The sequence below is a fragment of the Peromyscus californicus genome, unplaced genomic scaffold, assembly GCF_007827085.1.
Source record: "Peromyscus californicus insignis strain IS unplaced genomic scaffold, ASM782708v3 Scaffold_4__1_contigs__length_199733344, whole genome shotgun sequence".
Lineage (NCBI taxonomy): Eukaryota > Metazoa > Chordata > Mammalia > Rodentia > Cricetidae > Peromyscus > Peromyscus californicus.
Window position 1 is genome coordinate 20529704 of NW_026294562.1, and position 21412 is coordinate 20551115.

General features: G+C 47.3%; 2 protein-coding genes across 2 annotated transcripts in view; one reads left to right on the forward strand and one right to left on the reverse strand.

The window, feature by feature from the left end:
- Nucleotides 1-8254: 8254 nt before the first annotated feature.
- Frat1 (FRAT regulator of WNT signaling pathway 1) lies at nucleotides 8255-11014 on the reverse strand. The gene has a single exon (XM_052762909.1). The coding sequence runs from the start codon at nucleotides 10615-10617 to the stop codon at nucleotides 9778-9780; it is 840 nt and encodes a 279-aa protein (XP_052618869.1). The 5' UTR covers nucleotides 10618-11014; the 3' UTR covers nucleotides 8255-9777.
- Nucleotides 11015-11172: 158 nt separating this feature from the next.
- Arhgap19 (Rho GTPase activating protein 19) overlaps nucleotides 11173-21412 on the forward strand; it is a 66218-nt gene continuing 55978 nt past the window's right edge. The window contains exon 1 of the mRNA XM_052762908.1: nucleotides 11173-11397. The gene's annotated coding sequence lies outside the window, so the exon portion shown is untranslated. The remainder of the gene's footprint in view (nucleotides 11398-21412) is intronic.

Genomic DNA, 21412 nt, shown 5'->3' on the forward strand with positions numbered 1-21412 from the left:
GAGAGACCCCTCTGCTTAGAGTGCTTGATGTCTTCCCCCGGAAGACCCCTAACCTCCCCTGGGCTTGATGACCAAGTGCTCATTCTTGGCCATGGTCTTTACAGCTTCTTGGGTTTTGACCCGAATTCTCCAGTCCCTGGTACTGATCAGTCATTTGTAAAAGCTAGAAATGTCTAGACCCAGCCTTGGGTCTGAAAGTGTGTCTGTGAGGTCACCCGAGGAAGCAAAGGCCATTTCTAAAAATACTGCATCTTGGAATGGACCATTCCTAGTACTCAGCCCAGGAATGACCTTGGCTAGGACACTTGCCTTTTAGAGTGGGTGGCCACAGAACAGTGGGGAGAGGCAGAGTTGAAATGGCTCTTATCTTCTGAAAGGACTGGTGTCTATGTTCTGCTGATAACATTCTGAAATACTGAGCCAGAGGGACCATAGCTCTAGGGAAGTGACAAGGAGAAGCCGGTTTGTGTCAGGTGGCTTGGGTTGTTGGTGGGGAGGGTTGGTTAGGAGACTCAGGAAAGAAGTTACAGGGACAGCAGCCTGGGCTCTCCCAGGACTAGGACTTGAGTGACAAAGGCTGGTGATAAAGATTTGGCAATTGAAGCTAAGATGGCTTGCTAGAGCCTGGAAAATGGTGTCAGGAACAATAAAAACACCAGCTAATGCACTTAGTATCACCAAGAGCCAGGCTCTGTCCTAAGCACTTTACAAAGACCAGGTCATTAGTTTTCTGGGAAGATGAGAATACACTCAGAGGCAGACAGAAAACAGTAGAACCAAGGGCAGGAAGCCAAGGACACTGAAGGGAGCTGGGGATTGAGGAACACATTGGCCAATTGGCTTGTTCCTGCTGCCTCTATGCGCATGCCCCAAGGCTACCGATGTCCAGGGCACAGGGGACTAGATCTTGGTCAGTGACCTGCATTGATAGTTTTTGAACACTGAAGTTCAATTTCCCTTTATTACACCATTAATTAGTATCTTTTATTCATTTGTTTTGAATATGGTCTTTTTTGGGTTTGCTTTTATTTTTTTTTTCCAGACAGGGTTTCTCTATGTAGCCCTAAGTGTCCTGGATCTCACTCTGTAGACCAGGCTGGCCTCAAACTCACAGAGATCCACCTGGCTCTGCCTTCCCAGTGCTGGGACTAAAGGCATGGGCCACCACCGCCCGGGTTTGTTTTTAATTTTTTATCTTTATGTGCATTGGTGTTTGACCTGCATGTCTTTGTGAGGGTGTCAGATCCACTGAAACTGGATTTACAGACAGTTGTGAGCTGTCATGTGGGTGTTGGGAATTGAACCCAGGTCCTCTGGAAGAGCAGCCAGTGCTCTTAACCGCTGAGCCATCTCTCCAGCCCTTGTTTTTGTTTTTGTTTTTGTTTTTTTTTTTTTTTTGGTTTTTTCGAGACAGGGTTTCTCTGTGTAGCTTTGCGCCTTTCCTGGAACTCACTTGGTAGCCCAGGCTGGCCTCGAACTCACAGAGATCCGCCTGGCTCTGCCTCCCGAGTGCTGGGATTAAAGGCGTGCGCCACCACCGCCCGGCTTGTTTTTGTTTTTGTTTTTAGTTTTTCAAGATAACTGTCATGGAACCCACTCTGTAGAGCAGGCTGGCCTTGAACTCAGAGCCTGCCTCTGCCTCCCGAGAGTTGGGTTTATAGGTGTGCGCCACCACTGTCCGGCACACCTTTTTTTCTTTTTCTTTTGTTTTTAGTTTCACAAATTTATTTTTAAAAAGAAAATAAAGTAAGGGAGGGAAGGAAGGGGCTTGCGACCATGGCTTCCGTGTCTGGGTGCAGGGAAATCTAGGGAAGTCTGTTTCGTTATTAGGCTGTGAGACCTAATCTCGACAGTTAAACAGAAGCGGGCAGGGCGAAGGTAAGAGGGTGATAGGCAGCTTGTGCCTTTCCAACCCACCCAAATCAATAAGTTAAACAAACTGTCTGCGCAGCCTATCAGCTGGGGTTATGTGTGTTACCTCCTGTGAGTCAGTTAGCAGTTGATAAGGAGAAACAGTTACTAAACTCCTTGGTATCAATCTTAGTTTATATTCTTTTGTAGCATCAGGTACGGGCAACTCATTCACAGAAACACCCAGTTTTCCCAGGCCGGAAGGTCATAGACAAAGTTGATTTAACCCCTTGTCAGATCCTGGGGTTTTCTATTCTATAGAGTTTCTGACGCAGGGTGCTGCCATAAGAACTATCCACACACACAATCCTTTTGAGCCCTGTCCACAATGGGAACCCCATTCTTTCTACCTCCTCCAGGAGCCTGGTCCTTCACAGCAGCTCCCTTTAATGGCTCTCTCCCCATCCCCCATTTACCCTCAAATAGGCAAGGATGTCTTCTGGCTGAGGAAGCCTTCCCTTGACCATTTTCTCTTTTGTGATTTTTGTTTGCCAGTGCCAGGTATTAAACCCAGAGCCTCATATTTCCTGAGTCAACGTGCTGCCCCTCAGCCATATTCCCAGCCTCCTCATTCCCCGTTCAGCCACTGGCTTTCCTTTCCCACTATCTGCAGACTTCTAGGTGACTCAGCTCCGCATCTCCTTCCCAGGCACCCGCAGCTTGTGTGAGGCTGTTGAAATCACCCTTCGTTTGTTCGCTCTGCAAATATTTACTGAATGTCAACACCAAGTGGTAGTACTGACTGCAGCCATGTTTCGGGCAGGGGCCTGAGTGGTTTTTACTAGTATCAGCTCAATGAATCCTCACAGCAATCGTGTCAGGTGGGAACTCTTGTCATTACTAGAGAGGTGAAAAAACTACCCAGGGTTACAGGAAGGAGCCAGGCAGTCTGGCTCCAACACGGCATTTTTATGGCTGCGCAGCACTGTACTCAAGCCCGTGGGTTTTCTTTTTGAAATGTCTCTTGTCTTTTCCTCTCCCTACCCATCCGGGGCCTTTATCGCCTGGTGCCTGGATGCTGTAATAGCCAGCCATGGATCTGGGTGACCAGAAATAGTCCCCCTCAGCCCCAGTCCATTCCCCATGCCATGTGGCTCAACAATCTGCCTAAAACATCCTCTTCATCTTGTCATTCCACCGCCATCAAAGAATATATAATCTCTTTGGGAAGGAGGCGTGCACATATGAGTCCCCGAGATAACTCTGTAATGACGGTAAATAAGACGAGGAGGGAACAAAATGAGCTGGAACACAATTGCTGGGACACAACTGCATGATTTTTCTCGGCACAAATTACAGACAGAAGAGCAGAGGGCAGGCAAGCTGAACTTGAGCTGAGCACAGAAAATGAATTAGAAGAGGGTGGGCTTTCTAATAGGAAGGAGGTGGTCGTAAGAGCTGGCCCCGGGCTGGCTTCACTGTACACTCTACCCTTCGCTTGTGATGTTTCTACTGTCCCAGCTCTACAAGGTCTAACCTCAAGCTGTTCCCCTGGCTGGGCTAGAAGATGATCTCTATCTTTTCCTTAGTGAGCATTTAGATGATGTCTTTGGTCTCAGCTACTGGTAACACTTTACTGTGAAACTGGGTTTGAGATCCAGCGGTCTGACCTCAGAAGGGACAGTTTTGTGCATGCTACCCCTGAGCCATATATCCAGTCTCTGTGCCATTTTGGTTTGTGTCTTGAGACAGGGTCTCATGTAACTCAAGCTGGCCTTGATCTTGTCACATAAATGAGGATGAATCCTATGGTGGTGGTGCACGCCTTTAATCCCAACACTCTGGAGACAGAGGCAGGCAACTCTCTGTGAGTTCAAAGCCAGCCTGGTCTACAAAGCACGTTCCAGGACAGCCAGGGTTGTTATACAGACAAACCCCCGTCTCAAAAAAACCAAACAAATAAACAAATAGATAACAAATAATTAATTAAGGATGACCTTGACCTTGTCATTCTCCTGCCTCCACCTCCCAAGTACTGGGATTACCGATGTGAATCTCCTCATTGGCTTCCCTGTGTCTTTTTTTAAAAAATTAATTTCATGTGTATGTGTGTGGGCATGCACATGCCATAGCACACACAAGATAACAACTTATGGGCTTCTCTTTTCACCGTATGGGTCTAAGGGATTGAATTCAGGTTGTCAAGTGTGGCAGTAAGCACCTTTACTCACTGAGACATCCTATCAGCCCTCGATTCTCTGTGCCTTGTAAGAGAGATCAGACTCGGTGGTATATAGCTCTGTAATACAATCTATGTATGAGGCCTCACAAGGAAGAGGGGGAAGAGGTAGAGAGGGGAGGAGAGAGGGAAGAAGAGAGAGGACAAGAGAGGGAGAGGGATTTTGAAGAAGTCATTAAGACACAGGCTTTTCTACAAAAGACTCAAAATTGTGCTTTTATATAATAGCTTTCTGAGTCGGAAGTAGTGGTGGATGCTTACAATCTCAGGATTTGGGAGATAGAGGCAAGAGGATTAGGAATTCAGGGTGAGTGTTGTCTGTAGAGAAGTGAGGGTCAGCCTGGGCTGCCCAAGATCCTTATCTCCCACAGTTCCACAAGTTAGGCTCTGTGTTTACCCCAATTTGCAGATGAATTATTGACATAATGAGCTTGTGGACCAAAGCACACAGGTAGCCTCAGAGGACTGCTTGCTAAGCCCAGCTCTTGCTTTCTGTGTCTGGGAGACACAGTTAAGGGTGGGTCATTTGCACTCCCTTTAAATATGGATGGGAACACTGCCCAGGAGAGTTTTTCTTCTCTGCCTGTACCAGCTTTCACAGCATCGTGTGGAGTGCACCTCCATCTAGATGAGGCGGGAGCCCCCAGCCTGCAAAGCCTGAGCTCTCTGGAGCTGACATTCTGTGATTACTGAGCATTGGTGGAAAGGGGGAGAACGCTAATTGAGTGAGTTAGTAATTTGGTTGCCAAGGCAACTCCTTTCCGATTGGAAGGAAGGGATCACAGGGTTCAACACAGACTTCGCTGGGTAGGAAAGTGTTGTCTGATCTTCACTCCATGTTCCTGCTTCTAAGCTGGAAAAATAACTGAAAAAAAAAAAAAGATAAAAGTTGAATTCAAAGAGCATTTAAGTCTGGTTTAGAATGATCTTAGGGTGGCAGACTTTGGGGTGGTCTGTGTGCCTTTTATCCAAACCACTTATTTACTAATTGATTAATTTTGTTTTTTTGTTGTTTTATTCAGTCTGTAGCTTTGGCTTTTTATCTCACCTGGTCGTCTTCTGTAGAGAGCTGTCTTCATAGTTTGCAGAATATTTTGTAAGAAAAGGAATACTGTGGGCAAGGGAGATAACCAGTTGGTAGAATGCTTGCCTAGCATGCTGAAGCCCTGGGTTCAATCTGCAGGACTCAATGACTCCTGTTATCCCAGTACTTGGAAGGTTGAGGTAGGTTGATCAAGAGTTCAAGGTCATCCTCTGTTATGAAGCAAGTTGAAGGCCAGCTTGGGCTACATGAGACCCTATTTCAGAAAATCAAAGTTGTTGCACCCCATAGCTCAATATAGGTAGTTGGGACAGCATTTTTCAGGGTTTCTGATGTCAAAGTTACCAGTTTGGACAACCACAGAGGTACCATTTACATGCAGGCTTGCCCAGTAAACAAAGTTGGACACTTTGTGGTGGTGTGGAGCACCTGGGAGGACAGAGGCCTGAACTGGGAGCCCAGAAATTTGGCTTCTAGTCTGATAGACTTAATCAGTTACTTTAGAGACTCTCACTGTCCTGCGCATGTTCCTGGGCTATTGTTATAGCTAAAGAAGGCTCTAATGTGGTTGGGTATATCTCAGGGGTAGAGTACTTGCTTCATTTTCACAAAACTCTGGGGTTCAACCTGCTAGGCAATGCATGCAATCATATATAGTTCTTCTTCTTCTTCTTCCTTTTTTTTTTTTTTTTTTTGGTTTTTTCGAGACAGGGTTTCTCTGTGTAGCTTTGGAGCCTGTCTTAGAACTCACTCTGTAGACCAGGCTGGCCTTGAATGCACAGAGATCCCCCTGGCTCTGCCTCCCAAGTGCTGGGATTAAAGGTGTGCACCACCACTGCCTGGCTAAGCACATACAGTTCTAATAACATTAATCATGTATATGAATCCTGACTTACTCTATTCTAAAAAAGGATTCAAGGGTGAGTAGTAGAACTTGACAAGATTTGTAATTTTTATTTACTTACCTTTTATTAACTATAGGTACTTTCTGAGAAACCTTAGAATGTAGAGAGAGAAAAAAATGGGCTGAGTCTTCCATATTGCCCAGGCTGGTCTCAAACTTCGGGGCTGGGGACAGGAGAGGTGTCTCAGAGGTTAAGAACAATTGTTGCTCTTGCAGAGGACCTGAATTCGGTTCCCAGCATCTACATGGTGGCTCAAAAACATCTGTAACTTCAGTTCCAGGGGATCTGAACCCCTGTTCTGACCTCTGAGAGCACCAGTATGGATGCAGCACACATATATACATTCAGGCAAGAAATAAAATAAAATATAAAATAAATCTTAAAGATACAAACGCCAGGGCTGACTCACCTGTTCTACTTCAGCCTCCTGAGTAGTTGGAACTATGTGCATGCCATTGTGCTTACCTTGGCAGAAGTGTGTGTTTGTGGAATTCAAGACCGGCTATATTCTAGACAGGAGCTCTACCATTGAGTTAGGTCCTCTGCCCTTGGCAGAACTTTTATAAAAAGGTTTATTGAACTATACTGCATTTTAAGTACTTTAGCATATTATCTATTAGTTTCCTCATTCATTCCTCCTTTAGAAATAAAGGTTCTTATGTAGCCCAAGCTGGCTCCAATATGCAACTGATAAGGATGGCCTTGAACTCCTGATTCTTCTCCCAAGTGCTGGGAGTATTAGCATGTGCCAAGCCTAGTTTCTGTTTCATTTTTCCAGGGTGAGCTCTGGCTGTTTATTTATTTATAGGCATGGTCTCATTCTGTAGCCCAGGCTGGCCTGGAACTTGTAGCAATCCTTCTGTCTCAGCCTTCTAAGTGCTGGGATATAAACATGAACTTCCACGCTTGGCAGCACTCTCACTATAAGAATCCAGCTCTTGCTGGGCAGTGATGGTGCACGCCTTTAATCCCAGCACTCCAAAGGCAGAGACATCTCTGAGAGTTCGAGGCCAGCCTGGTCTACAAATCGAGTTCCAGGACAGCCTGGGCTACAAAGAGAAATCCTGTCACAAAAAGCCAATTAAAAAAAAAAAAATCCAGCTCTTCTGTGCATTAGCATTCAATTGTGGCCAGTTTGGGTTTGGAGAGAAAGCTCTGGATTGCTCAGACTTAGATCTCTGAGAATTCCATCCATAACTAAGAACTCTGGCTGAGACGCTCAGGGCTATGCCCACATCAGAGCCCTGGCCCACTGTCCACCCATGCTCCCCATGCTCAGCACGGCATTGTGGAGGCCCCTTCTTGTCTATGAGACTCTATAATCACCCTCCCCTTGCTGGTGTTCAGAAGGTGCCCCTCAGAGACTGTAAGTGTCTCACGCATTTAAGATTGAGTCAAAAGAGAGTTGACGACTAGGACACGACAGCGAGCATTCCCAATGAGCAGGACTTTGCTGAATGAAAATATGAGGACCCTAGTCACTTGGCTACTTAGAGCCATTTCTGGAAAGGAAGGGCCAAGGGCCACCGGCCATTCTCTAGTACATGCTGGGCAGCCATCTCTCGAACTGTCTCACTGTCCCTGCTGCACAGACGAGGAAATGGAAAAGCCACAGAATTACACTTTTCCAAGGTCCCTTCCCCACTTCATAAGTGGACTTAGACACTAGGCACCCCGTCACTCAGCTCAGCTCCTTCCTTGAGGGAACAGACTGAAGTATTTCAGAAAGGAATAGAAATGGGTGGTTGTGTCAATGCTGGGACAGAATGATAGTAAATGTGCTAAGAGCAAAGGGAGAGGTGTGATTTAATAAGATCTCAATCAGTGTTCCTACTATCCTGATCAACAACCCACTTAATGGCACCCCAAGGGGAGGGGGAGGGGGAGCAAGCATCTCAGACAGCCGCTCTACCATCCTCCACTGTCAGGCATCTTCCTAAGACTTTGCTGTCTCTGACACCCATAGGCTCTGAGGTTTGGTGAATGGGATTGATCCAAAACCTGACCTCACTTTCATTTAATTTCATGCCAGCACCGATACACACCCAGCTGCACAGACCTCGTCTAACTAGTGAGCTGCTCAGACACAAAGGCCTCTAATTACCATCCGCAAGCCAGGCTGACAGGGATTTCAAGTGTTTTCATGTTTATGGAGATCAGAGAAATGTGTGCTGTACATCTTTCCCACTGGAGGAAAGTACAAAATAAAAGCGAACAAAAAACCCAACACATTTATTCAAAAACAGTCATTTCAGTTAAGTTAAAATCCTATAATCAGGACAGCCACAATTCCAGTCACTTCGGTGCGAAGTGTAGATTCGTCAATAGCCACATCTGGAGGCTGAACAAGCCATTGACTCCATAAAACTAAAACGAAACGGTCGCTCGGAGTGAACAGTATTTCCAAGCACTTCACAGTCACAATAGCAGAAAGCCTGCAGCTTTTCCATTTGGAGGGTCACATTTTCTACCCGGTTTCCTTCACTTACAAAGGCGAGCTGGTACAGCTGGGGGAGGGTCAGAAGGAGGAAATCAACTCCCTCTATCCAGGGAATTGCAGCTGTTATTACAAATGGCCCCGAGAGCCCATTATAAGCGGCTGTGTGAAACTGCGTCCAAGGAGTGCCGGCTGTATGGAGCCTCCTTAGACCCCCTCCCTGGCCCCTAGGATCCTCAGCGCCACTCCGCTTGGGTAGGGCCCCAGAGCCAAGGGGGAAAGGTGGTATTCGGGGCCACTGTTTCAAGGCAGTTTCTGTGCAGACCAAGCGAAGGGCAAGGGCGGTGGCCCCAGGCGGGAAGCACAGACACCCAGCGCACCCCCACCTCCGGGAGGTGGCGCGCATGTCCTTAGGGGACTCCAGCACTTGCAAAACAGTGCACTCTTCTCCCAGCAAGGCAACTCAGCTAGTCTCTGTGCCGGTGCCCCACAACATGGTGCACACTCTGGAAACAGTGACCTTGACCGAAGGAGGAACGGGTCGCCTTTAAAAACACTTCAGTAAGGCCGGAGAGTTCAATCCGTGCTTCGCCATACCCTTCCATGGCCCAACACCGCTCACTGCCGCCTCCCACCCCCACTTGTGGTACAACATTCCTTCAACACTTCGGTAACAGCAACCAGTTGCAAAAACGGGGACAGACAGGGAAAAAAAATGTTACTTCTATTTAGCCCCATGAGGGTCCTTTCGTGATACCGCATGTTTTACATTAAAACCAGCACCGCAAAAGATATGAGACGGTCTTTTAACTGCCATAAAATGTTCAAGTGTAGCATTTTGGGGTGCTCCCCGAAATTGCATCCACTCTTGTTCCCCCCTCCCCCAAAGTGGATCAGAAAGCAGCCCTGAAAAGTACAGCATGTAACTGTGATCATCGTTCCTCGTTCCACCACGGCTGGCCGATCCTGAGAGCATGCACCGTAGCCACGTGGTCGCCGGATTGCCCCGCAGAGTCTGCGCGAAATTGCAGCGACGAGGTTAGATTCTGCGGAAAAAAGGAGTCCTGCTGACAGCCTGCGGTGCACTCTATAAAATCTGCTTTAAACAAGCCTAAGTCCTGGATTTCAAACAGATTGGGGGTCTCAACTTCAGTGACCCCATGAAAATAATAGCGATTTTTCGGCAGTATTTCTTAGTTTATTATCCCGTTTTCAAATGCTCGAGTCCTCCACCAGTCCGGTGCAATCCTGGGTGAATCTCTTGGTCCCCAGCCACAGGCTGGTGCTGTGGCCACCCTGGTTGTTAGCTGCCAGGGACAAGAAGGTCGTCCCCAGTTCTGAGCCGCGCCCTCCCGCAAGCACCAGGGTCGCTGCAGGCCGCTCGAGGGCTCCGGGGAGAAGGCGGCTCGTGCACCGGGGCCGACAGAGGCCCGATGAACGGGTGTGCGGGAAGCTTTGCGTGTAGCTGTAGTCGTCGCGAATGTAGCCTCCTCACCGCCTCCTTGATGAGGTTTCCCGAGAGCACGAGCTGCTGCAGGAGCCGGTGCGGGTCGTCGTCCCCGGTGCGGGTCTCCGGTTGAGATCCGCGTCGCTGTTGCAGGCGGCGGGACGCGGCTGCGCTCCGGAGCCAACCCCGCCGGCACGGGCCCGAAAGAGGCTGCGGGTTGCTTGGCTTGCAGGTCCCCGGGGGTCCCTCAAGGCCGGGCTGCGGGGGCAGAGGGCACAGCGTGCTAGAGCCGGTGGTGAGTTCCGCCACGCAGTATGGAGCCGCCCGGCCCCGCACGCGCCCACGCTCTCCCAGCACGCAGCGCACGGCCCCCGGGGGCGCCGGGTCCCCGGCCTCCGCAGGCGCGGCCGGCCACAGCAGCTGCCTCGCCGGGGCCCCGGCCTTGTCCGCCGGCAGCGTCGCCAGGACCCGCGGGGGCGGAGGCGGGGCCGGGGGACCCGGGGCAGCACACGGTGAGGCCGGGCCGTCGTGCGCCGAGTCCAGCTGCAGCGTCTCGCCGATCTGGGCGATGAGCCGGTCCACGTCGGCCGAGCCGCCCAGAGTCACCGACTGCTGCAGCAGGAGGAAGCTGTCGTCGTCGTCCTCCCCCTCCGCCTCGTCGCCGGCTTCCTCCTCCTCCTCCCTCCGGCACGGCATGGCCCCCCGCCCGGGCCCCCGCGGCTGTGCGGGCGTCGCTGGCGGCTCGGTTGCCCGCGGGCTCGGCGGGCCGCGGCTGGGGCGGGAGCGGGGCGGAGACCGGGGCTGAGCCGGGCCTGGGACGCGGAAGCCGGGGCCACCGGGCAGTGGCACCGCGCGCCGTACAGCCGCGGGAGCCGGAACGCTGCCGGCTCGGGTTGATTTGTAAACAATGGGTGACGTCGCGCGGCTCCTACCACTGCGCGCGGCCGGGGGATGCTGTGTCCTTGGCAGCGGGGAACCTGCAGGGCTAGGGGACACGGTGGAGCCCGGCTGCCCCGAAGCCTCACTGCCGTGTCTGCTGTGTGCGGGGAAGTACTGGGAAGCTGATTCAGGTTCGCTCAGCCGGGCCTAATTGGCATTCCACAAGATGGACACCTTGGGGGACTCGATTGGTTTCTTCCACACACAGTCACTTCCACACACTTACACCTCCACACACTCCCCTCAGCACGTCAAGTGGTTTGGTTTAGGCGGTGGCGTTTTTTTTTTTTAAGGTTCGGGCGCCAGCGTCAGGCGAGGATGGAAAGGAGAGGGGGAGAGGCTAGGAATCGGTGTGGTGATTAGCGAAAAGATGTCAAAGATGGAAAAGAGATCCTGTTGTCTGATATGGATGACTGGGTTGGAAACTCCGCAAAACGTCCACAGATTAGTGTTTCTCGACTGCCACCCCCTCACCCACCAAGGAGTCTAGGGGCTGCCTGGACTACTGGCCCTTTGTGAGGAGCTGTAATATGGAAAGTAAGTGTGTGTGTGTGTGTGTGTGTGTGTGTGTGTGTGTGTTTAAAGGAATTCACCAGTCAAATGGAGAACAGGCCCCTATAATGGGTAGCAAAGGAGGCACATGTTGAGCTGTTTATTTAAAGCAGAGCCCCGGCCATTTTAAGTGTTCCAGATAGCATTGTTGAATTAATGGTTAACCAAGTTTTATTTATTTTTAAATATTTATTTATTTTGTGACAGAACCTTGTGTATCTCCTTGGATTGGCTGTGTAGCTGAGGATAACCTTGAACTCTTGATCCTCTTGCCTCCACTTTGCTGTTGTGCGGCACTAGGTCAAGTTTGTTTAATGATTTATTATATAAAGTGTTGGGAATTACACCCAGGGCCTTGCGCCTGATAGGCGTGCTTTACTTCTGAGCCATTAGAAAATCGACGACCTTCAAATTGACTGCACCAGACATCTGTGAGGTGACACACATCTGTAATCCCAACACTGGGAAGGCAGAGGCAGGAGTATTACAAGTTCAAAATCATTCTTGACTAAACAGCAAATTTGAAGCCAGCCTGATTGCATGAAACTCTGTGTCCCTCTCATTGAATAGCTCTGGTTTCTATTCCACCACTGGGGGGAAAACGCTGAATGTAAACTTAAAACGAATGAATTTTGTAATATGTAAATTGTACAATATAATGTTCTTTTAAAATTAGTCATAAAGCATTTGCACACAGACACACAGAAGCCAATGAAGAGGCTGGCAGTGTGTACCAGGTATTTTCTAGTATTCAGCAGGAGCCAAGTTCAATTGGTTGAGGAGGCAGAGGTGTGAAGATTACTCAAACCCATGAGTTTTAGATTGAGACTAACTCAAAAGAAAGTAAGTGAGACTGAACTCTAGAGGACTTGAGTCTGGTTCCCAGCACTCATGTGGAGGCTCTAGGGGATGTAATGCCTTCTTCTGGCCTCCATGTGCACCAGGTACATGTAGCTAGAGTTTTCCTGCCTGACCCACAATCAGGACAAATCTCTCTCACCCGCCAGTCCCACAGCCATTCAGACCCGACCAAGTAAACACAGAGACTTATATTGGTTACAAACTGTATGGCTGTGGCAGGCTTCTTGTTAACTGTTCTTACAGCTTAAATTAATCCATTTCCATTAATCTATACCTTGCCACATGACTCGTGGCTTACCGGCATCTTCACATGCGACTTGTCATCATGGCGGCTGGCAGTGTCTCTCTGACTCAGCCTTCCACTTCCCAGCTCTATTCTCCTCCTTGTCCCGTCTATACTTCCTACCTGGCCACTGCCAATCAGTGATTTATTCATTGACCAATCAGCAACACATTTGACATAAAGACCATCCCACAGCAGGTACACATACATGCAGGCAAAACACCCATGCACATTTAAAACGTTTTAAAAAAAGACTTGGTAGCTGGTGAGATGGATGAGGGGAAGAGACACTTACCACAAAGACTGACTGCCTGAGTTCAGGCCTCAGGACCCAGTGGTGGAAGGAAAGTACTAATTCCCATAAGTTGTCCTGCTGTGGAGTAATCCTTTTGTACACTGAAGATGTTTTGCTCTCATTGGTTTAATAAAGAGTCAGCTGGCCAATAGCTAGGCAGGAAGAGGTTAGATGGGAGAGCCAGACTGAGAGAATACTGGGAAGAAGGAGGGCAGAGTTGCCAGCCAGATGCAGAGGTAGCAGGATGTGTAGAAAATTAGCTAACAAGCCATGAGCCACATAGTAGCACATAAATTAATTAAAAATGGATTAATTTAAGTTATAAGAGCTAGTTAGTAACAAGCATAAGCTATTGGCTGAGGATTTATAATTAATAATGCGTCTCTGTGTGGTTATTTGGGAGCGGGATAATATAGGACAGAAAAGTCCACCTCCATTGTCCTTCATTCCCCGACCCCCTAAATAAATAAATGTAACTTTAAATATTTTTTAAAGAGAGTTAGGTTCATTTTTGTCAAGTGTAGAGGAAAGAATGTCAGAGCAGAGGACAAGTCAGTTTCCTCCACCGCCCCCTCCCCTTTGTTTTTTCAGACAAGATTTCCTACAGCCTCAGCTGGTCTGGAATTCACTCTGTAACTGACCATGATCTTGAACTCCTGATCCTCCTGCATCTGCCTCCCAAGTACTGAGATTACAGGCTCTTGCCACAGTTCCCTGCTTGTAATAGAACCAGTTTGGAGAAAGTCATCAGACTCCTAAATCTAGGTAATCTGGTCTTCTTCAGTGTTATACAATTAAAATTAATCGTTGGCAGATAGTCTGCTCACCACCCCCACCTCCCCACCAGGCAAGATCTTACTCTGTAGTCCAGACTGGCCTAGAATTTCTGATAATCCTCCTGTCTTGGTCTCCTGAGTGTTGTGGTAGAAAGCATCTGGCACACTCCAAGCATTTTTTTCCTTTGTAATCTAGATGCCATTTACTTTATGTATTTATTTGTTACTCTACTTAGAAACAAGACTGGATAGGAGTGATGAGACCAGTCAGGGAGTTCATTGTCTTTGATGTTAGGTGTGATGTTTGCTGCAGGTTCTGTGCATTGATGTCTTTTATAAGCTGAGGACATCCCCTCATATTCCTGCTTTGTTGAAAATTGTTTTTAATCATGGAGAAGTAATTTTATTTAATTAGTTTATTTGATAAGTTTTCTCCTCATTTTGACTCATTATTCAAATGAAAGTATGGTCAAGGTAGGTTTTTATTGGCTGTATTATTTATACACCTGATTATTAAAAGTTTTAAGGTGACATAGGGAACCAGGTATGGTATACAAGCTTATAGTCCTAGCACCTGGTAGGCAGGTAGAAGGGTCAGGAGTTCAAGGGCAGTTTCTGCTATAGAGTTAGTTAGAGATCAGCCTGGGCTATATGAGATACTCTCTCAAAAAATAGAAATAAAAATAAATAAGATGAGACAGGGGACGTGAAACAGTTTAAAAAGTAGCACTTTATAATTTATGGTTTTTTTTTTTTCAGCTCAAAATATGTAAGCCCACAGGGCTGAATAGATGGCTCAGTGGTTAAGAGCACTTGTTGCTCCTCCAGAGGACCAGGATTTAATTCCCAGCACCCACATAGTGGTTCACAACATCTGTGATTCAGTCCCAAGAGATCTGATGTTCTCTTCTGCCCTCCATGGGCTCCAAGCATGCATGTGGCACACATACATATGTGAAGACAAAACACCCTCACATAAAATAGAATGAATAAATATACAACATTTTTAGGCCTGATACCTTATTGTGGGCATGAGAATGAAAAATGGTGCAACTATTTTGGGAACAAGTCTGGCAGTTAGTTTCTTGTATAACTAAACACATACACATGTAGCTCAGGTCCAAACAGTATTTACCCAAGAGAAACACACACACAGGTCACATGAAGGTCAGTCATAGCAGCCTTACGGATCACAGTCCCAAATTCGATCCGTGGTCCTCTACAGGAAATGAAGACCAACCTAAGGTACCTTCATACCATGATGGTGGCAGCGGGAAGTTTCCAAACAGTGTGCTCTGTGAAAGGAACCAGAGAAAAGAGTCAGAGAGAGACGCCACAGCGAAGTGAAGTGTCGGGACAGACAAAGCATCTGTCTTTCCTTGTTTGAGACAGGGTCTAGCTTTGTAACTCTGGCTGTCCTAGAACTCATTATATAGACCAGGTTGGCCTCAGATTCACAGAGATCTATCTGCCTGACAAGTGATGTGGAATAATCCTTTCGTACACTGTGAATATGTATTATTCTCATTGGTTTAATAAAGAGCCAACTGGCCAATAGCTAGGCAGGAAGAGGTTAGGTGGGAGAGCCAGACTAAGAAAACACTGGGAAAAAGGAGGGCCAAGTTGCCAGGAGACATAGAGGAAGCAGGAGATGATTTGCCGTGCTGGAAAAAATGTACCGCTGCCACATGGTAGAGCATAGATAAGAAATATGGGTTTATGGGCTGGAGAGATGGCTCAGAGGTTAAGAGCACTGACTGCTCTTCCAGAGGTCCTGAGTTCAATTCCCAGCACCCACATGGTGCCTCACAACCATCTGTAATGAGATCTGGTGCCCTCTTCTGGCCTGCAGGTGTATATGCAGACAGAATGCTGTATACATAATAATGCTGTATACATAATAAATAAATCTTTTTAAAAAAAAAAAAAGAAATATGGGTTTAATCAAGTTGTAAGAGCTGGTTAGTAACAAGCCTAAGCTATTGGGTGAGCATTTATAGTTAATAATAATAAGTCTCTGTGTGGTTTTTGGGAGTTGGCTGGTGGGACAGAAACTCCCAGCTACACCCAAGTGCTGGGATTAAGGGCATGCACCTCCATGCCCATCAGACAAAGTAATTTTCAATGGGGACAAATAAGAGGACTGGTATCATTGGAGAGGTTCTGAAGAGGCTTGACGGACCCTTGGTGGGAGGGTTGATACCCTTATCTCTACCCTTTGTTCTGGATCTCACAGGGGTAGGCTTCAGTAGGAATTCAACAGTGTATTTCAGGATTCACTGTAAATTTTACACAATAGGTTAAAAACTACAAAAAAAATTCTAACTTTTGGTTACTAACAGGCATGCTGATGCGTTTAGAGGGGAGGTGTACTGATGCTGGTACTTTCTTCAGTACACCAACATGGGAGATGGATTAATGTAAGGCAGAAGCACAGGTAGGTATATGATAAAACAACAGGAACTTAGCTACTATATGACCCACATGTGAGCAAGATGCTCTCAGATGTGTACCTAAAATAATGCAAAAATTATGTCCACACAAAAACTTGTATACAAACATTAATAGCAACACCGCTCAAGTGTTCAGCAACTGATGAATGAAATGTATATCCATACTTTGGATTGTTATCACTATAAAGGAGTGACATGCTGATGTAACGCAGGTGAGACTTGAAACATTATGTTGAGCGAAAGAAGCTGGGGGGCTGGGAAAATGGAGGGGCTTACTGTCATCCCAGCACATGGGAGGCAGAGGCAGGTAGATCTCTTGAGTTAGGGGTCAGTCTGGTCCTGGTCGACATAGGGAGTTCCAGACAATCAGAGTTACATGGGGAGACCCTGCCAAAAACAAAACAAAACAACAGACAAACAAAGAAAAAAACCCCAAAAAGTCTGAATTGAGAACTCCATTGAGACACAAAGCAGAATAGTGACTGACTGTTGCCAGGCCATGTGAAGAGAAGGGAATAGGACTAATTGGGTGATGAAAATGTTCTAGAATTAGTGGTGATATCTGTTAAATACAGTACACCCAAAATCACTGAAAAGCTGGGCATGGTGGTACGTACCTACAGTTCCTGAACTTGGGAGGTGGAGATGTGAAGATTGAAGGTCCTCTGCAGCTACATAGTAAGTTCAAGGCCAGCCTGGGCTACGTAGGTAAGACTCTGTCTCAAAAAACAACCCCCCTTCAATAAACCTACCACCAACGAAGTAGCAAGGAGAGATGGGGGGCTGGGGATATGGTTCAGTTAGCAAAGGGCTTGTCCAGCATGCATGAGGCCATGGGTTCCATCTCCAGACCTAAGCCAAGCAAACAGAACCCCAGAAAATGTTGAAGTGCATACTTTAGAATGGCGGCTTTCATGTTCTGGGAAGTCCGTCTCTTTCTCACCTCTTCTGTCCTTTACTTTTGTTGCTGCTGCTGGACTCCAAGGCTTGCACATGCTATATGTTAGATGAGTTCTTATTGGGATCTAGCCTAGTCTCAAAATTTAAAGCATTTGGGAAGCAGAGTTCAAGGCTGGCCAGGGCTGCATAGTAAAAAGCTGTCTACAAGAAAAGAAAAAAGCTATAATAACAAATGTTAAGGATAAAATGTAGATACAGGATAACAGGGTATTGTTTACTGTCAAGTTTTTCAGTTTGGCTTGCTGTTAAGAACTTTAGGATGTCTGGGCAGTGGTGGCGCACACCTTTAATCCCAGCATTTGGGAGGCAATGGCAGGTGGATCTTCAAGTTCCAGGTCAGCCTGGTCTACAGAATGAATTCCAGGACAGCCAGGGCTATACAGAGAAACCCGCTCTCAAAAAAATAAACAAACAACAAATAAACAAAAAACCAAAACAACAACAACAAAAAACCACCACCAACAACAAAACCCCCAACCAAACAAAAAAGAACTTTAGGATCACTCAACCTTAGAAAAGGGGAGAGAATTGTGTGCCCAGTACAGGTAGGGACAGGGATGAGGATGGAGGGGAGCGGGTAGAGGGGAGGGGAATGGAACACCTCCTGCAAGGTTGGCAGGCAGGCACACGGGAAATGTGTAAGTTTGCAGTCCAAGAATGAAAGGATTTCCTTGGCCTGCTGTGAGTTGACCAAATGCTTCTCAACTGTGGGTGGTCACACCAGAAGAGGAGGTGAGACTGTTTCAAAAGCCAGCAGGGTCCCTGAATTGCATGAGAAGCTGCAAGGCGGACAAAGGCTGGCCTTCACCGCTCCCTTGGTAGCCAACCAGCTCCCCAGGCGCAGACCGCCCGCCCGCGGGAAGAGCCAGCCTGGAGGAGCAGGGATTTGTACAAAGATGAGAATTCAAGAGATCAGGGGATGGAAACCGTTGCTAAGAGGTCTGAAGGATGTTTTAAATGTCTCTCAGTGGAGCTGCTGAGGAAGATGTGGAAGGCTGAAGTCCTGAGAGCTGGTGCTGGGGTGGGAAAGGGGAGCAGCCGCCGGCGAACAGGTGCCTGAGCCCTGGATCTCGAGCACAGAGGTTAAAATGGACACAGCCACATTGGTAGAACATTCCCTCATTAATAAAGGGAGAAAGTCCTCAGGCAGGAAGGTTCAGAGGGATGCTATCTGGGGTGGGAAACTTACCAGAACTGGAGTGAACAGTGTCTCTCCAAAATCCTAAAAACCAGGACTTTGTACATCGACCTTCACACTGGGTGAGTGTGGGCCCTGCTGCTGTCACTGGCATGTGCATAGAATGAGGATATTGTGGACAGAGACACACAAAGAGAACCCCAGATACTGGATAATTTTCAAGGCTACATCTCAGATCGGCAGCTCAGGGTTTCACAGCTTTCATAGTGAGCATTGGATCACACCAGGCCTGTCAGGCCTCCCCTTAGAACAGGGACCAGGATGAAGAGATGGGAAGACAAAGGAGCAGTACACCTCTGTCGGCATGCCAATCATAGGCAAGAATAGCCACGTGAGGATCCCGGCTGAGGGATCATGAGGATGACAGACAGGCTGAAGTGCATGGGATTGTACTTCGTTCCTAAAGGAGCAGCCATGAAGCTGAGGCTGTGATGTGCAGCATGATTGGCTGTGGCTGTTGAGGGGAGGCAGTCTCTCTGTGCAGAGGTTTAGTGCCTGTCTGGATGCCCTGGCTGGCTGTGGTGTAGACAGCACTGTGAGTTAGGAAACACGCCGTCGGCATGGTTCAGTATCTACCTTTAAAGTCGTTATATTAATTTAAATAGATAAAACAACAACACGACTCAAAAGGCCAATTGTAGCATTTGGTGCTTATTTCTTTCAAAGATATTTTATAAATTTTGCTCATTGATTTTTGTGTTTATTATTTGTATTCTACCTCTCTGTGTCAGATAAGTAGCAGCTCTAGTACGGATTGCTGTTTATTTCCAATAACCATTTCTACCTGTAATAAGCTCTGACCTCTGGTTGCATCTGAGCTACAAGACTGCATGTATCAGGGCTGGAGAGACAGCTAAGTGGTTAAGGGCACTGGTTCCTTTTCCAGAGGACCCGAGTTCCCCATCGCCCATGTGGCAGCTCACAATTGTAACTCCAGTTCCAGGGGGTCTAATAACCATTTCTGGCCTCTGTGGGCACCCTACACACATGTGCTGCACATACATATAGGAAAAATATTCATGTAGTGGGTAGCCAGTCCAGCTTTGACCTGGAAATACCACCCCCTTTGAGGCTTCAGTAACTGTCACGCCTACAAGGCAGAGCTGAGAGAGGACCCCTGAAGACCCGGGATCTGGATGGGGGAGCTCGCTTGGTTCCTGGACCCTGGACACTGGAGGTAGACGAGCAGAGTTCTCCAGAGAACACCGCCGCCGCCGCCGCCGGACTGCGCTACACCTCTCCCAGACCCTGTTACCTATCCCTTCACTTGTGAGTTACCCCACAAAATAAACCTCCCTTTTAACTATGTGGAGTGACCTTAATATTTTAACTAATATATTTATATACATAAAATAAAAATAAAAATTTAAGACAAAAACACGTAAAAAGACTATATTTCCATTCCTTTTGCAAACAGGTGTGGCCGTGTGATTAAGTTCTGGATAATGAGATATAAGTAGAAAGTATCATGTCGCCCCTTGGGGACATTGCCCTCCAAGAGGCAAGCCTTCATCTTCGTCTTTTTGCTTGTCTGATTTTATTTTTACAGTTAAAAGTGTCTTGCTCAATGGCTCAGGCTGGTGTTGAACTTTGCATCCTGCTATCTTAGTCTCTGTTTCACAGGGTGCCCCACCACACCCAGAGTGTTTTTCTTTCCTTTTGTTGTCTGGAATGTGGATGTGATGGCTAAGCTCTCGAAGTCATGTTGAACTCTGAGGCTGAGAGGAAATGGCAGTGGAGGTAGTGAAGCCTCAAAGACAACAAAGTCGATACTGACTGCTTAGGGGTCTCATCTAGGTGAGAAAGCAACAGCCTGCCCTGCCCAGCCAACCAGGACCTTTCAAAAGATGACACCATGACCAGAAAATCTGCAGGGTGGTTTGAAATCACCAATCACCTGCAGAGTACCAGAGGAGGTAACAGACAATAATTGTCACTACCAAACATGTTATTTTTAGTAGGTTTCTGAGATATAATTTACATGCTAGAAATTTCCCTCATTTAAAGCCTGCAGTTTAGTGGCTGTTAGATGTTTGGAGTTATGCAGCCATTACCGTAACCTAATTTTAGGACATTTGCATTTCCCCAAAAGGAAACTTTTTACCCATTTATCTAAGTTAGGTATTTATTCTCTTCCTGACCTCCCCTGGAAAGTGCTTCACCTCAGTTGTTTCCTTTAGTCTTCCAGTAACCTCTGAGTTTGGTACTGTTATCTCTTTATTATTATTATTAAGGAATTTTTATTATTAAGAAATTTCCTATTCATTTTACATACCATCCACAGATCCTCTCTCCTCCCTCCTCCTGGCCCCCAGCCTTCCCCGCAAACCCACCCCCCATTCCCACCTTCTCCAAGGCAAGATCTCCCATAGGGAGTCAGCAGAGCCTGGTACATTCAGTTGAGGCAGGTCCAAGCCCCTCCCCCTGCACCAAGGCTGCACAAGGTGTCACACCATAGGCACTGGGCTCCAAAAAGCCAGTTCATGATTCAGGGACAGATCCCTATCCCACTGCCTGGGGGCCCCCTAAACAGTTCAAACTAAACAACTGTCTCGCCTATCCAGAGGGCCTAGTCCATGGTACTGTTATCTCTTTTTCTTCCTTTTTTTTAAAGGTTATTTTATTTTATTTTATTTTTTTTGGTTTTTCGAGACAGGGTTTCTCTGTGTAGCTTTGCGCCTTTTCCTGGAACTCACTTGGTAGCCCAGGCTGGCCTCGAACTCACAGAGATCTGCCTGGCTCTGCCTCCCGAGTGCTGGGATTAAAGGCGTGTGCCACCATCGCCCGGCTAAAGGTTAATTTTTTAAAAATTGTGAAGTATGAGCCGGGCGGTGGTGGCGCACGCCTTTAATCCCAGCACTCGGGAGGCAGAGCCAGGCAGATCTCTGTGAGTTCGAGGCCAGCCTGGGCTACCAAGTGAGTTCCAGGAAAAGGCGCAAAGCTACACAGAGAAACCCTGTCTCGAAAAACCAAAAAAAAAAAAAAAAAAAAAAATTGTGAATTATGTGTATGGATTCGTGTCTGTGTGTGGGTTTATGAACACTGCAGATGTTTAAGGAGTCCATTGGAACCTCTGGCGCTAGAGTTAAAAGCAAGTTGTGAACTGCACAATGTGGACACTGGGAATGAAATCCATATTATGGCTGGGAACCAAACCCAAGTCCTCTGAAAAAA

What these genes read in the sequence shown, in the direction of transcription:
- Frat1 (XM_052762909.1), bottom strand. Translation starts at nt 10,617, where the DNA reads ATGCCGTGCCGGAGGGAGGAGGAGGAGGAAGCCGGCGACGAGGCGGAG.